This window comes from Zootermopsis nevadensis, unplaced genomic scaffold (assembly GCF_977971745.1).
Source record: "Zootermopsis nevadensis isolate Lab colony 2312 unplaced genomic scaffold, Znev_1.0 Znev_ptg000024l, whole genome shotgun sequence".
Taxonomy (NCBI): Eukaryota; Metazoa; Arthropoda; class Insecta; order Blattodea; family Termopsidae; genus Zootermopsis; species Zootermopsis nevadensis.
The window spans coordinates 19,792,933-19,807,444 of record NW_028259156.1 but is presented as its reverse complement, the minus strand read 5'-3'; the positions used below and the strand labels follow the sequence as shown (position 1 = coordinate 19,807,444).

At 38.4% G+C, this 14,512-nt stretch overlaps 3 protein-coding genes across 6 annotated transcripts; 1 reads left to right on the top strand and 2 right to left on the bottom strand.

Annotated features, from left to right (window-relative positions):
- Nucleotides 1-74: 74 nt before the first annotated feature.
- ND-B18 (NADH dehydrogenase (ubiquinone) B18 subunit) lies at nt 75-1,797 on the bottom strand. The gene is made up of 3 exons (XM_022064240.2): nt 1,562-1,797; nt 1,207-1,375; nt 75-486 (listed from the first exon to the last, which is right to left on the bottom strand). The coding sequence occupies exons 1-3, from the start codon at nt 1,668-1,670 to the stop codon at nt 384-386; spliced, it is 381 nt and encodes a 126-aa protein (XP_021919932.1). The 5' UTR covers nt 1,671-1,797; the 3' UTR covers nt 75-383.
- Nucleotides 1,798-1,887: 90 nt separating this feature from the next.
- On the top strand, nt 1,888-6,218 carry LOC110829960 (serine/threonine-protein kinase Nek8). The gene is made up of 6 exons (XM_022064233.2): nt 1,888-2,062; nt 3,172-3,259; nt 3,711-3,881; nt 4,428-4,591; nt 4,787-4,940; nt 5,640-6,218. The coding sequence occupies exons 1-6, from the start codon at nt 2,016-2,018 to the stop codon at nt 5,883-5,885; spliced, it is 870 nt and encodes a 289-aa protein (XP_021919925.1). The 5' UTR covers nt 1,888-2,015; the 3' UTR covers nt 5,886-6,218.
- U2A (small nuclear ribonucleoprotein polypeptide A'-like U2A) lies at nt 5,727-13,321 on the bottom strand. Of its 4 annotated transcripts, none has more exons than XR_015536770.1 (9): nt 13,130-13,321; nt 11,782-11,822; nt 10,390-10,496; nt 9,794-10,022; nt 9,245-9,368; nt 8,660-8,791; nt 8,021-8,160; nt 7,566-7,643; nt 5,727-5,841 (listed from the first exon to the last, which is right to left on the bottom strand). XR_015536770.1 is itself a non-coding variant. In XM_022064235.2 (7 exons), the coding sequence occupies exons 1-7, from the start codon at nt 13,209-13,211 to the stop codon at nt 8,081-8,083; spliced, it is 795 nt and encodes a 264-aa protein (XP_021919927.1). In that variant the 5' UTR covers nt 13,212-13,321; the 3' UTR covers nt 7,422-8,080. The 4 variants fall into 4 exon arrangements, 1 of the variants encoding a protein (XP_021919927.1); XR_015536769.1 differs by lacking the exon at nt 5,727-5,841 and adding an exon at nt 6,740-6,880; XR_015536768.1 differs by lacking the exon at nt 5,727-5,841 and having other exon boundaries at nt 7,422-7,643.
- Between the last annotated feature and the right edge of the window lie 1,191 nt (nt 13,322-14,512).

The following is a 14,512-nucleotide window of genomic DNA, read 5'->3' as shown; positions in this document are numbered from 1 at the left end:
GCGCAGAAACAATGCAAGGACAGAACATATTGTATGGGGCTTTGTCATGACATGCCCTCATTAACAGATAAAAATGTTGCTAACACAGTTTATTTCACAACAAATACAGACCTCTACTAGCTCTGTACAATTAACAGAAGTCATAACTTACGAACACCACTCCATATTTACAAGACTGAATTCTGCATTTTGTACCACTCAAACGGGGCACATTCCATTCCATTACGATGAACTTCACACCACTCAGCACAAAGTTTCCAAGAAATGGATCTGAACAAAGATAAACCCTTATCCAAACCACAAATCCCTGAACCAAAAACACACTGTAAAAAGCTTTCACCATCAGGTGGCAGTACTCGCTAAACTACACAAATCTCCCTGCATCAGGCTGTCAGAGTCTCACTGAGCTGCGCTCTCGCCTCAATGCGTTTCTTTCGTTGGAGCAATCGACGTTCACGTTCAAACTCCTTCATTCTTAAAATGTAGCTGCAAAGAAGATACAACTTCTTATAGAGGAAAATACACTGTAAAGTTAGCAGTAAGGTAGTGGGTAATGAAAGACTTGGTGTAGTTCAACAGGCATGTGGAACCAGATGAAAACTTTGACCAAAACTGTTGGACGCCTTAATATAACTGTGCTCGCACAACATTCTTCTTGCCACATCAAAAACATAGGTCAGACAGTATCAAATAAGTAAATAAATGAAGAACTAAAAATGACACAGAAGGAAGATAACACCCTGTATTTTCCTAGAATGACTTACAAGAACAACACAGAAACACATCCTGAACACATTCGAAACAGGAATGCTAGCCAATGTGGGAGTTCCTGCTCTAAGCCAAGCACTCCACAATCTGAAAACGTACCCTGCATTAACATCACCACAGTTACCAGTACTGCAAAGTTCAGATGGGACACAGTACCAACCCCCAAATGTCAATGCAGATATACATAACCAAATCAAAGGTCTATGTATTGGCAAAGTTTAACCAGCATGTTCAATAAGAGAGACAATACCAGTTTAAGCATAGACATACATTTAACATATCTGAATCCTTTTCTGTTGAACTAAAACACTAAAAATGCTACCAGTGTAAGTCAACACAAAATTTATTTTCGCATTTCTCTGATCGTGTATCAATCGTATGTCACTCCTGGCCGAAAACTAGCAACATATTGATGAAATATAAATGCACATTACTCACTCTTCATATTCGCACTGCAGGTATTCATGCTTCTCATGCTCACACCGCCAAAGCCAGGGGGCATTGTCTACTCTGCAGGCACGGTATTTCAACAAAATATGCGCACAGAAGTCTCGATCCTCAAGCGGAAGTTTCCCCGATTCCATCTCCTCCAATGTAGCTACCATCACTACAAACCATCACAGCGCAATTTATGCATGGCTACATAGTAGATATGGTCAAGTGGTTGCTTTGTTTATGAAGTCTTCCCTTTCCTGGCTAATGAACACGGAACTATAAAAATTTAAGTTTTGTGTACATAACGTTAACAACCGATAACCCACCAGATGCGTAAAGCATGTAAGAAATCCTTTACCTCTTTCCTTTCTGCCATTTGGAAAACCATACATAGGATCGAACGACGGTCCTTTTAGCGGATGTGGAGTTCCTTCCGGATCAGTATATGCAGCCCAAGCATTCCCCATTATTTGATAAATCAACTGAATCTTCTTACAACGAATAATACGTCTACAGTTATGAAAAGCACAAAACCATTTGCCTATACGACAGAAAGAAAAAAAGAAACTAATTTATTTGGTCACCTCCACTACCAACATGACAAACAAAGTATTACCACAACGCTCATGACACAGGAACAGTCATGTTACCGATATCACCCGCCACTCCGCAACAAAGCGCTAGTGTAACCCCACTCAATAAAGATAAAACTGTCACTTTTAGGGTCAGAATGATTTTGTACGTCTTAATTGAACTTACTGGTGAACAAGATTTTCTTGAACATTACAGCAGTGCAATCAGGCACGCATAACATGGAGTCATATGAGCATTTTGGAGTAATTGCAAGAGGGTCCTTCGGGTAAGTTATTCAGCTGAAAGTATTTTCAACTGGTAATTTTGCATTTACATTCAGTTCCGTATCTGGCAGATAAAGTTACAGTTAGAATCACCAGTCTTCACGTTACTACCACTAAACGTCGTTAAAAGAGACGTAAACTACCGTTTTCAATTAGTTTGTACTGAAGACCGCATGTTAGCAGTCTGGACATTCCGGTTACAGCGTCTTTCCTCAATCATATTCGAAACTGCAAGTCTCGGTCCACAGCTAGTACAAAAAAAAAAAATCGTGAAATACGTCACTTATATCAACAATTATGGAATAATTTAATTCTACCTCATTAAATACATCAATACGTCGGAATAATATTATTTCGCCAATAAAACAGGTATTTTTGACGCGTCAACGTTGTAAGAATCGGATGTGTCACGTACCTTCACCGAACAAAAAGTACCTTCCGAGGTATATAACTATGAGAACACACAAGCTCTCTCCCCCCATTCCCCTTAAATATAATTATATAAAATGCGACTAATAATTCGGCTGGCTTTCAAATGTGAATTAGATGGTTCAAATCCTGACTGGATACTCTTCTGTGTTGTTTCCAAACAATCTCCAACCACCACATTGTAGAAAAACTTTTATTTTAAAAACTTCTGCCTACCGTACATATTTATGTAGAAATATTTATTTTACATAACTAACTATTTTGCTCTGGTGCACATGATACCCACAAGGAAAACAAATTCCTACAAAACCCTGATGCAAAATACAGAAAGGAAGGACCACTTGCAAGACCCAGGCATAGATAGGATGATAATAAAGAAATGGGTCTTATAGAAATATACTTTTGAATTCTGAATGATTCTAGAAGAAACAAAAAATTATAGTACAATAAAAAGGCCTATACTACAGAAGCATTGCCATAAATAAAGTCTATATAATCTATATTTGTTTTTTTTCAACATAAGATTTATCTGTGTATTGCTGACTTACCTTCTCATGCACAAAAGAAAGTGGAGAAAACTGCAAAATAATTTATGTACTTATCACTACTGTAACTATAAAATACATAAACCTGGCGGTGATGGCACTTCATGTTCTAACTAAAATAACATTCTCTTGTTTAGGACTGTTGATTTATATAAATGGAAAGATGAAAGACTTGTGGTATTCAAGAAAATTTCCCTGGACAACATGACAGAGCATGAAGAAGAGGTATGATTAGTCATATGGAACTGATTACACTTTAAGCAGAACATAAAATTGCAAATATTTTCAGGGTAAGAATTCACATTCCTAAAGAAATAATTGAGTCTATCAGTACATATGCTTGTGAAACTTGTAACACAAAACATATAATCATGGCGTTAAACTACCAAAACATGTAATGAAGTTTTGTAAGGCTGTCATGCAATTAAGCATCTACATTTCAGGAAATAATTTTAATCAACTTTTAGGAATACACATGACAAAAATGAAGAAATGCGGAAAGAAGACTGTATGTCCTCCTGATGTTTTAATACAAATGAACCACTCAATAAAACATTTACTGCACGTCTCAACATCAATCCACAAGTCAGTTCACAGCCAGACAAAACATCACTTCATCACCTTAAAAATGTTATAAATTGTCACTTATTGCATTTTTCCTTACCTCTCTGACCAGATGGCTTACAAGGAAGCTGAACTGATGTCACAATTAAACCACCCCAACATAATTTATCTGCACGAGTGCTTCGTCAGTAATAGAGTTCTGTGCATTGTTATGGAATATGCAATGGGAGGCACACTAGACGAGTTCCTGCGGAAGAAAGACGGCATATTAATGGAACAGGTTGTACGTATGCCACTCTGACAGGAAGCCATCTTAACCTACTTTATTCTCTTTGAATGGCCAAAGAAATTCCCCCTGCCCCAAATCTGAATATCTGGCTCTCTGACAGTATGATAGACTTACCACTTAACTATGTTTTTCTAAATCTGTTCATTCTATCATTTAGAGAGGTCAGCACAAAGGACAGTGTCCATCAGATATTGAGATATCAATTCAGTGAGATTCATGTTCTAAATATAACCACAGATAGTCCCACACTGAGAATTTTGTGCATTCCTCCACACAAAATGAGCAAGCAGCTTTCAAGAGATATAATGTATCCTATCCTGAGCCAGTACAATTAAAACTTGCATGTTTTGATGCTAACCCTATTAAAAATCTGAATGTGCCAGTTTTCCGTCTGTAATCAATGCCATTACATCTATACAAATCGAAAGCTCTCTTGATTCCAAATTACCTTCATCCCTCTTGGGTTCAAGTACAAACAAAATGTTTAAATTACTTTTAACATTATTAATGTTGACATTTTTGAAAGTACTGAATTTTCAGGAAGTTGTGTACATGTTCAGCCAGATGGTGCTTGGGTTGCACTACATCCATCAGCAAGGGGTGTTGCACCGAGACCTCAAGCCTTCAAACATATTACTGAAACCAGTAGGGGTAGAGATTGTGATCAAGATCGCTGACTTTGGGATCTCAAAAATACTCGAGAGGTGAGGTGATTGAGCACATGTATTTTAACTCTATCAGAGTGCTTCTTGAGAAGCTGATAGTTGCTCAGCATATCATGAATTGACTTTTGTGGAAACCAAAGGTTTACTTAATACTGCCCCTGAGCAGTATAGTATATCTACTGTTGATCTAGGCCAGCAGTCTAGGAATCTGATGTAAAATGTTATCACATGCAGTAGGAAGACAAAATTATCCTCCGTGTTGGGAACCCCAAGCTACCTGGCACCAGAACTCTGTGAGGGTCAGCCTTACAACAAGAGCACTGACATCTGGGCACTAGGTTGTGTTCTGTGTGAAATGATGACTCTGAAGAAAGCATTTGGGGCTGATGTAAGTATCAACATGACACCGCTTCATTAAATGGTGTAGTGTCTCTTCATACAGGATAGACAGATAAATTTGGAAAATGCAGGAACTTTATAATTATACTCCCATCATACTATAATGTCAGGGAATATCAAACCAGGTGGTTAAATGGTTAAAACTGCTACCATAGAGATGGAGGATTCTGGCAGGAAATGCTTACAATAGTACCATTTGGGGGCCTGAGACAGACAAGGGAGAAAAATATTAAAAAGGGGATGATGCCAAAAGATGATATGAGTGACAGTGAAGTGCATGAACAGCATTTACAGAGTCCAGCACTTTACAATTCAAGGTCAGGGTAACTCAGACAGTACAGTGTCTGTCTACAGACTGGACAACCAGTATTCAATCTTTGCAGTAGCAAAGGTTTTTGCTTCTAGCCTCTGCGTCAAGACTGGGGAACTGTGTACTGTATAAAAATAATATTATTACTGAATGGAAGTATTTCTCATTTATCCCCCAAATAAATCACATTGACACACACAGACAGCAATTTAACTGCATGTGGTGCAGAGGAAACTTAATTAAAAAAATTTGGGTTAACCTGATGAGTAGTCTTCATTTGTTAAACTGTCAAGTTTAAAATAACCAGTGCAGCTAGGCCAACTTTAAGATTTTTAACCAATTATAATTTATAACTGACAATACTGATTCTGTTGGCAGACATTAGGATCAGTTGTAAGAAAAATTCTTCAATGCCAGTTCCCACAACCTAGAGCAGACATATATGGGCAACACCTACGATACCTGCTGTATCAGCTACTACGTGCAGATCCTGTGCAGCGTCCTATGACAGAGATGATCTTGGCTGATGTGGCAATTGCCGAGATGTGTCAAAAACTGAAGCTGAACCTGGGACTAGTTCCTGAAAAGAAGCCGTTAATTCTACCCACTACAGCATTTAATTAACCCTGAGCAGATAAGAAAAAAGATGGAACCTTGTGTGTTAAAACATTTAGAAATGTCACAAACATGTTTGAAACAATATGTCTGGTATGCTCCTGTTTCTCAAACTATAACAAAAGAACATTTTCATATTTTTTGGAAGCTGCACCTTTCTCACATCAAGTACTTCAACTGCAAGTGAAGTAATGCTCATTCTCAGCACAAAGCTATGAATGTGACTGTTCCTACTTACGACCTAGAGATAATGGTGTTTTATATGCATGCATGTTTTGTACCTTAGTTCTTTATGTCGGCTTCAAATGCTGATTTTCAATATATGTACAAACTATCAAAATACTGTGTATGTTTGAGGATGTTCATTGCATTACTGTAGTTCACTTTCAGACATGAGTGACCAAGCCTTAAACAACATGCACTGCCAATACTTGATTTTCTGATGTTCATTTTCCCATAAATACCATAAACAAAAACTCAAGTCATATTAAACACTAGTAACAAGGTAAAATTCTATCAGACAAACAATTTTACCAAGTCTTGCAGATTACATTAGGGCTGTCAACATGGCTCAGCTTTCTCTTAACTTAATACTATTAATTCTACCATTCTGCATTTGAACTCAGGTGTTCATAAGCACAGATGTCACTAGCAGCCTATAATGTCAGTGCTGTTTTCTCAATTCCTCCTGGGAGCTGTACCCGAAGCAAGAACAGTGACCAGGACTCTGCATATTTCTGACAGAATGGCAGCTTAATGTCGGCTCTGAACCATTTAAGGGCCAGAACTTTGCAAAAAGCCCAATGCCCTGCAGTGTTCACTGTGGGACCAACATATCACATCCCTTCATTTTGTAGGTTTGTGGAGACTTCCAGCTGAGCTACTTTCAGATCTCCAAATACTGCTCCATGGCATTATTGAGCGTCACGAGCGCTTCATGACGTTGCCAAAGAATAGTACAGTCGGTACTCCGTGACACGGTGCAACATGGCAAGACTGGGAGTCTGCAGAATTACAGAACAGACAAATGGGAGTGAAAATCTGAATCACTGGAAAGTGGAATAAGGCACTTTCACCATTCGTCTTGAAGACCTGGAAATGCTTTAATGAAAGATGCATTTGTAAAAGCAAATTGGTTGCCTTGTGCTCTCTGTAACTAGCCCAACATTTTAATATTCCACAAAGCATAAAGTCTTTTATATCCAGTCTATTTTCACTCACAAAATGTCCCCAGACTAATCAAGTTCTCTGTATTCAGATTTAATGTCTTTAGTCTGGGTATATGCTACTGCACTTTTATTTATGCTAAAGTTTTTTGTTTAAATGTTGGATCAGTTACACGGGCCTGAAAGCACGAATGCTCAGTCACTTAAATAAAAGAAGGCTGTGGCATCATTCAGCTGCAGAACTGCAACAGAGTTCCACTAAAATTCCTGTATGATTCCATAATCATCTTTGCTACCAATTGTGTTCACATTTCTTGTAAAAGAAAAAATGAACCCATAAATATGCTTCTCAGCCTATTTTGAATTGGAAAGAAACAAATTTGTTTCACAGATTTATTTTTAAGTGTTTGTATTACAAAGTGCTTAATCATATAAACAAAGTAGTAGTATTTTTAATTCTGTTCTTATCAGTTTCTCCATTCATTTCAGATGTAACACCAATTAGCGATACAGCAACACTTACCAACACTGTGTAGAGGAAAGCAAACATTCGTATCTTATAACTGCCAATTTGCCTGGTTACACACCCTTGTTATCGTCACTGAAAACAAATTTCATTCAGATGCAGTCTTTCAGCTTGAGTATGCAGACTGCATAAAATTCTGGAGGGAAATGTTATAATAAACATGTGCGAGGTAATGAACGCACATTCCTCAACACATGGGGTTTGGTTCACATGGTAGCATAGCTGTGCTTGAGTAGACTTAAATTCTGATCATCAAGAATCACCTTTCTTTCATCAAAACAACCCACAACAAACTGAAATGCTTTGTCTGCACAAAGAAATAACTGATAATTTTTTAAAGACACGAACTTCACCAAATCTGCATGTTTACGTTCAAGAAGTTGAAAATGACGATAGTACTAAAGACCAAAGTAGAAGCACAAGGACAGACTGACACTTATGGCTCAACTTACACGTTTAACACATTTCCGTCACTCATCCATCCCAGTGTATACACTACAGAAACCGGCAGTTCACTTCCCATTCAGCGTAGGTCCAGTCGTCTCCATTGCATCATCATCCTCTTCCACCTCCTCCTCTTCCACCAGGGAAGCTGCCAAAAATGAGGGGAAAATTTGATTTCACTTGCATGATTCTCACAGAGTGATTAATAGTTGGCTTCAGACATGAACATGGCATGCATCATCATGCCCCACTACGCACTCTCTGCAAGTGGATCTAGACTGTCTTTATGGATAATGAAGCAAAGTCTCGGAAGACTGAACAAATATAACAAAGCACTGGACAATGGTTTAGTTCATTCAGGTGGCAATCCTAAAAAGTACGTGGAACAAAAAGAAAAAATGAAATATGTTGCCACCAGACAATCAGGATCTTAATAATTTGTTCAATAAAATCGTCATCTCACGATTCTCCTGTCTTTGACAGGGCCAAGCCTACTATGGGCTGGGGGGTAAGGGATGTATCACCATGTTCACGTGTTCTGTTATTAGGAGCACGGAGGCTCCGGCCGCATAAGCCAGCCACTCAGCTCCAAAACTGAGAATGAATGGAGCTTTATCTCCGTTTCCTCTATAGCTGCTGATACTCACCCTTGCTGTTGCTTTTGCTTCTGCCTGGTATCTGACCAGACTGCAGTAACCGGTTTAATCTTTCCACTTCTTCCAACGAGCTGGCCTTGGAAATTGCCTCACGAATCTTCCAAAGTTCCTCCTGAGACGGCCCTGTCACATTAAGCATATGGCTGCTTGGATGGGAGACACTTACAGAAAACATGCAAAATTATGCTAGAACTGACTTCATGCAGGCTATGAATATATGGATTAATATCTTGGCATATAAATTTGAGCTGTACAAGATGCTTGCTACCTGCTACACTAGAATCGCTTCACATGTTACTGACAAATCTGTTCATGATCACACAATCACAGTCTTGCATCAAGTCTCACTGCCTTCTATATCATTTAATCCAACTTATCCTTTCTGCGAGTACTTTGTATGCCACAATGCAATTACTGTAGTAGGGATCCTGTTACTTACACATTGGGTGCAAACAAACATGCGAAATGGTAACGTTCTAGGGCTTCCTGTTTTACAACAGGAAGTAGTAACTAACAAAACGGAACTTAAATATGAACGCATAACAGCGCTCCATTCATTAACCAACAACAATGCACCTGATGGCTTGGCTGTGTCAGGCAGACCTGCTCCGGGGACGAATGTCTTGGACTTCTTTGCGATCTCCTTCTGCAACTCCTTGCCTTTCTTGCTTTTGAAAAGTGCAATTGCATCTTCCCTCTCCTGTGACATTAAGCAGAATAAGCTGATGTGTGCAGGAAATACTGAAAGTCTTGCTTGTTAAAGAATAAGTTTGCCTTTCAGCCTTAGAACAGTGAACAAATGAATAAACAGTTTTTGTATTACGAATTGCTTCAGAGTTTATTCCGGATTCCTGGTCTCTTTTCACTCGATCAATTCAACTTGAAGCTTAAACTTAACCAGTAGCATTTCAGCCTCACCAGATGTAATTGCGATGACTCGGTGAGATCGCCTTGCCTGAACAACATACGTAATGGTATTACTGCCACGACTCACTTTTAGCACGAGACTGATCAAGATTTATCGAGAAAATAGAGCAGAACGACACAGGCAATATTGATCAGGGCAGTTCAGTCCATCGTTGGTCTTTTGTCAAAATGGTGCTCTTACAATTAGGAATCACTGACCTTCAATTTTATTTTACGGAAGTCCAGCAAGCGGAGGTGAGGCAGTTTGAAAGCAACGTACAGGCGGTAGTGTTGCCTTGTCGTGACTGGGTTATGGAGGAGGCTCAATGTACGCAGAGACTTAATATTAGCAAGAGGATCAAGGTCTGCCAATTCTTGAATCAAGTTTCCAGTCAGTACCAACGTTTCTAAGTTCGGCAAACACAATTCCAAACCTTCTGCGATCCTCCTGGAAATGGAAGCCACGTGCAGTGTTATATATATAAAATCAAATATTATGGTTATCAACAAATCAGACAACTATTTCCTGCTGACTGATCTGTTCACAGAAATAAGCACATCAGATATGTTCTGCAGTCACACAAGAAGTGAGTGAGTGCAGCACAAGGAACTAAGCAAGAAAAAACATATCAGGATTATTAACGGTTACAAACTTTAAACAATTAACCACACACCCTTAATTCACTTTGTGTAACATATCCATTTATAAAGCATAAACTAAAATAATATTACAGGAGCTTAAAAACTGCCACTGGGCCTAAATATCGCATCTGCAGCAAAACCGCAGGAATATAAGACCAGGCCGAAGAACTCACACAATGCGGTTGTTGTTCAGAAGCAGACACTTGAGTCTCTTGAGCAGCGGGAAGCCATCCAATTTGCGGATATCATTGTCTGAGAAATCAACCGTGTCGAACTGATCCTGTGAACCACCAACACAATTGTGAGCATGCGGCGTTTATTACTACTACAGCAAGCACTGCTAGCAGGATTCAAAGCTCTCACACTGTCAACAACACCAATGAACACAACCTAAGATCAGGTTCATTAACTACCAACCTCATAATCTACTTCCAAAAATTATACTGAAAGTCATCCTCCCCATCTCCTTCTCTATCTTCCTGCCAAAATCCTGCAAAGTTCTTTGTTCTACCTCCATTTTAACTATGTGACCAGCACATCTGAGGCCTCCCATATTTCACGACCCTAACAATATGAGGTACCGATGCAAATCATAAACTTCCTCACTGTGCAATATCCAAATCTGCTCATTCCATATTTCTTATGCAAGAATATTTTCAAAACACCTGCAATTGATGTCCTCCTTCAAGGCAAAATGATTGTTTTGTACATCAGCAACATTTCTGAAAGCAGATGGTATGATAACGTTTTATGAACCAAATAGTAACAAGCATTTCCAGAATTTGCACTTCCCTCGATTTTACTGATGTGCACCGTGACAGCTGTACACTATAAAATATCTACACTGTAGTCTTAGTCAATTCCAAACTGACCTGATGACAACACCAGATCAAAGCAATAACCCGGTGTGACGACAGAAGTGGTGTTACTGCGACACGGTTGTCAATATAATTTTATACAACGTCAATTAAGAGTAAAATGATTCATTGGGAATGGAACCAAAGATGACAATTAATGTCTCAGCATTTATGATCAGTACATGTCACAAAGCCTCAACTTCAATACAAGGAACAATGTTACATTTTAAATAACACACAGAAGTCTACACATTCCGCACTTTCCCCTAGAAGTGGAATTAACCACATTCACATTCTAGGAACAAAGATCCTGAACCATAAGAGTGGAGCCGACATTTCATTGATAGATAAGATTGTTCCAAAAATGAAACACTTTATTTCTTTTTAATAATCTCCGACTTATTTTTATTAGGCTTTTTTTAGCATTGTAGTTTTTTCTGACGGGTGAGGAGCTGGCCCACCGCGTCAACCCCCAACCTGGAGGACTGAGACCAGAATGGAACGACAGAATTACAAGAATCATGATAGAGTGGAAACTACCTCCGGAAGGATGGGAAAATAGAGAAGAATGGAAGAAAATATTAGGCACTGGAAGAACGAAGTAACGGTCAAGAAACGGAAGAAGAAGAGAAGAGAAGAGAATCTCTGACTCATGTTTCAGCAGAGAAAGTAGCTTTTGTACGTTGCTTCAACAGAATGCTCACTCACCAGTGTTGCTCCCATATTTTCTATAACTGGAATCTTGTAACCTGCAAAGAGCAACAAAAATATGCAAACTCTAGAAATATATAATTTCTGTCTAAGTAGGGCAGTTTGAAATGCAGATGCTTTGTTCTTCCCGCTAATAAGGGAGTCACTTAAGGAATTACTAGGAACAACTGGTGACATCTGTGTACAGGATTCATAAACTTGTGTCAAGGGAAATCTTTCATCTACACTTGGAATTACTAACACACAGGAAATAGACATGCTTGACATTCTGAATGCAAACATGCCTTCTTAACACACGCTGAATATCAATTATGCTGCCAGAAAGGAGGAAAAACTGGTAAAGCAGAGTAAACAACTAACTGTGTGTACAGTACCTGAACACCAATAAGTTAAACACAAAAATAATCCGGGAAAAGAACAGCAAATTAGCAATGTAAAAAAGTTTGTTTTTCGTCTACTTCCTCCTTCAGCTGAAGATCTTCCATGATTCAGCAGAAAAGGGAAAAAAGCCTTGGAGTGAGTAATTAACTTTTGTGCTTGATCACACCCACTTATTATAAAACAGTTCTCCTACATATGTATATTTTTCAGCATTGAGGTATGAGCCACATCGAATGTTTGACATGGTTGAAGTTATGCACTGAACCAACGACAGGAATTCTGCCACATACACTAATTCTGCTTTGTTGTCATTAAAAAACATGAAACTATGAACAATACTACATGTGTGTGTGGCCGGGTGTGCGTGCCTAAACAAGAACCTCAATTTAATGACAATATTCTGTGTAATTACCCGCATGAGTATGGTATGACAAACAGTTGTATTCAGTATGTCAGAATGGGTAATGTTACGCTAATAACTGTAAGTAAATCGACAGGTGGTACAGTACGATAGAATGGTGTAAGGTAAGTCTAATAACTGCAACTAATACTCAAATTCAGCAACAGCTGTATGTGGTACTGCATTGAAAACTTTCACTGAACTTCACAAACAGCTGGGTTCTCGATTTTGGTGTAAAACAAGGTTTGGTTCTTCCGCCATTTTAGAAGAGTTCCTGATTGTACAATACTACTTTCTGATCTCGTTATAAGCCACGTTAGGTCAAGATGATTTACGTAGTCTGTTTTTTACGGAAGATACTATGCGCCTGTTATTTCATTACTTCAACCAGCTCAAAATTACGTCAGTATTTTGCTGCACAAGGTATAGTGTTGACCGTCAAACATAACACTGTTAAATATATAGTATTTCATCTTCATAAGATCATATAACGTGATGGCCTTGCTACTACTGAGCATCACTTCAACAATACTGTTAAAGGTTAGAATAGCCACCAACACCTACCTCGCAGGTCTAATTCCCTATCTCTTACTGGATTTATATACTGCATAGATTGCTGTATTAAGTCTGGTGTTAATTTCACCATTTTTTACTTCTTCAATCAACAGCCAAAATAATTATGAAACCACGAACTACGAACAAACAGGCATACAACATAACACGTATCAAAGAAGCACAAATTTTTCATGGATGCTCTCACGACGACGCAATGCGTACTGCCGTGCCATCTCTGAATCAGAAGTATAAAATACTGAGCATGGTGTAAGTGGTAGCCCAATCGGTAAGAATCTACACCTCTTACACACAACGTCATTCCTCTCCAAGAACAATAAATTCATCATTCCAATAAATAGTTCTTAAACCTTGGTATTGAAGGAAAACTTTCCGTCTTTCGGGTAAATGTGAGTATGTAAGTGCATGACTTGTGTAATGTCAGATAAGAAGACAAACGTCTTCAGGGATGCACTATGGAGTCTGGTGTATGTTGACCAACGTTTCAGAGGAGCCTGGCGATGGAAATATTAAGACATTGGTCAAAAGCTACCACATTACTATGATGCTACTTCCTTATACTCATCGTTTGGAGAACCTGATATCTCAGAACGAAGAACAATGTTCTGGATTTTATAATAATGCCCAGTTTCCTATTAATCTGTAATAACAATACACAGATAACTACTTATATTACACCTGGTATTGGTATGTTTGACAATGGCTCTGAAATATGTAGATTAAATATATATCAATAAATAAAGTTACATTTATAATGAACGCCTAAAGTAGTGCCTATAACATGTAGAAACCTACTGTCGTATCACCTTCTTCAGAAAAGACATACAAAGTTGCATGTGTCATGAGAAATGAACTATAGAGTAGCTAAACTACATCCACTTCTGTAAAAAGAATATAATGGGAAACCCTTGTATCTCACTCTTCTCCTTAGCCACCAAACGTAAGTTAACTTTAGCACCCAGGTTGGTGCAACACCTGGTGTGCATTCCCTCCCTTTTGTATCATAACAGGTGTGCGCAATGTGCTTGCATTTCAATACTTATGAAATCTGGCCAAAGTAGAAGATTTTTGACTCTTAAAGTTTATATTTTTTTACAGTAGAGGTGAGGAAAGTTGGTACACATTAATATGACTAATAGTTCCAATACCATATTCGTTCAAATCAGTTATTTAATGGTTATGGTGTTATACGCAGTATTAATTGGAAAGGTTATAGTGGTGAACCTTCTACTGTGGCCAAAGGTACAGAGTACAAGCAGATATGTGCTTAACTTTGGGAACAATTTTTATCTTGTAGTTTAATTTAAATTTCTCCAATTTCTTAGATGCCATAGAGTGAGAGGGTCACAAGTGACCAACAATCAATGAGGTTAA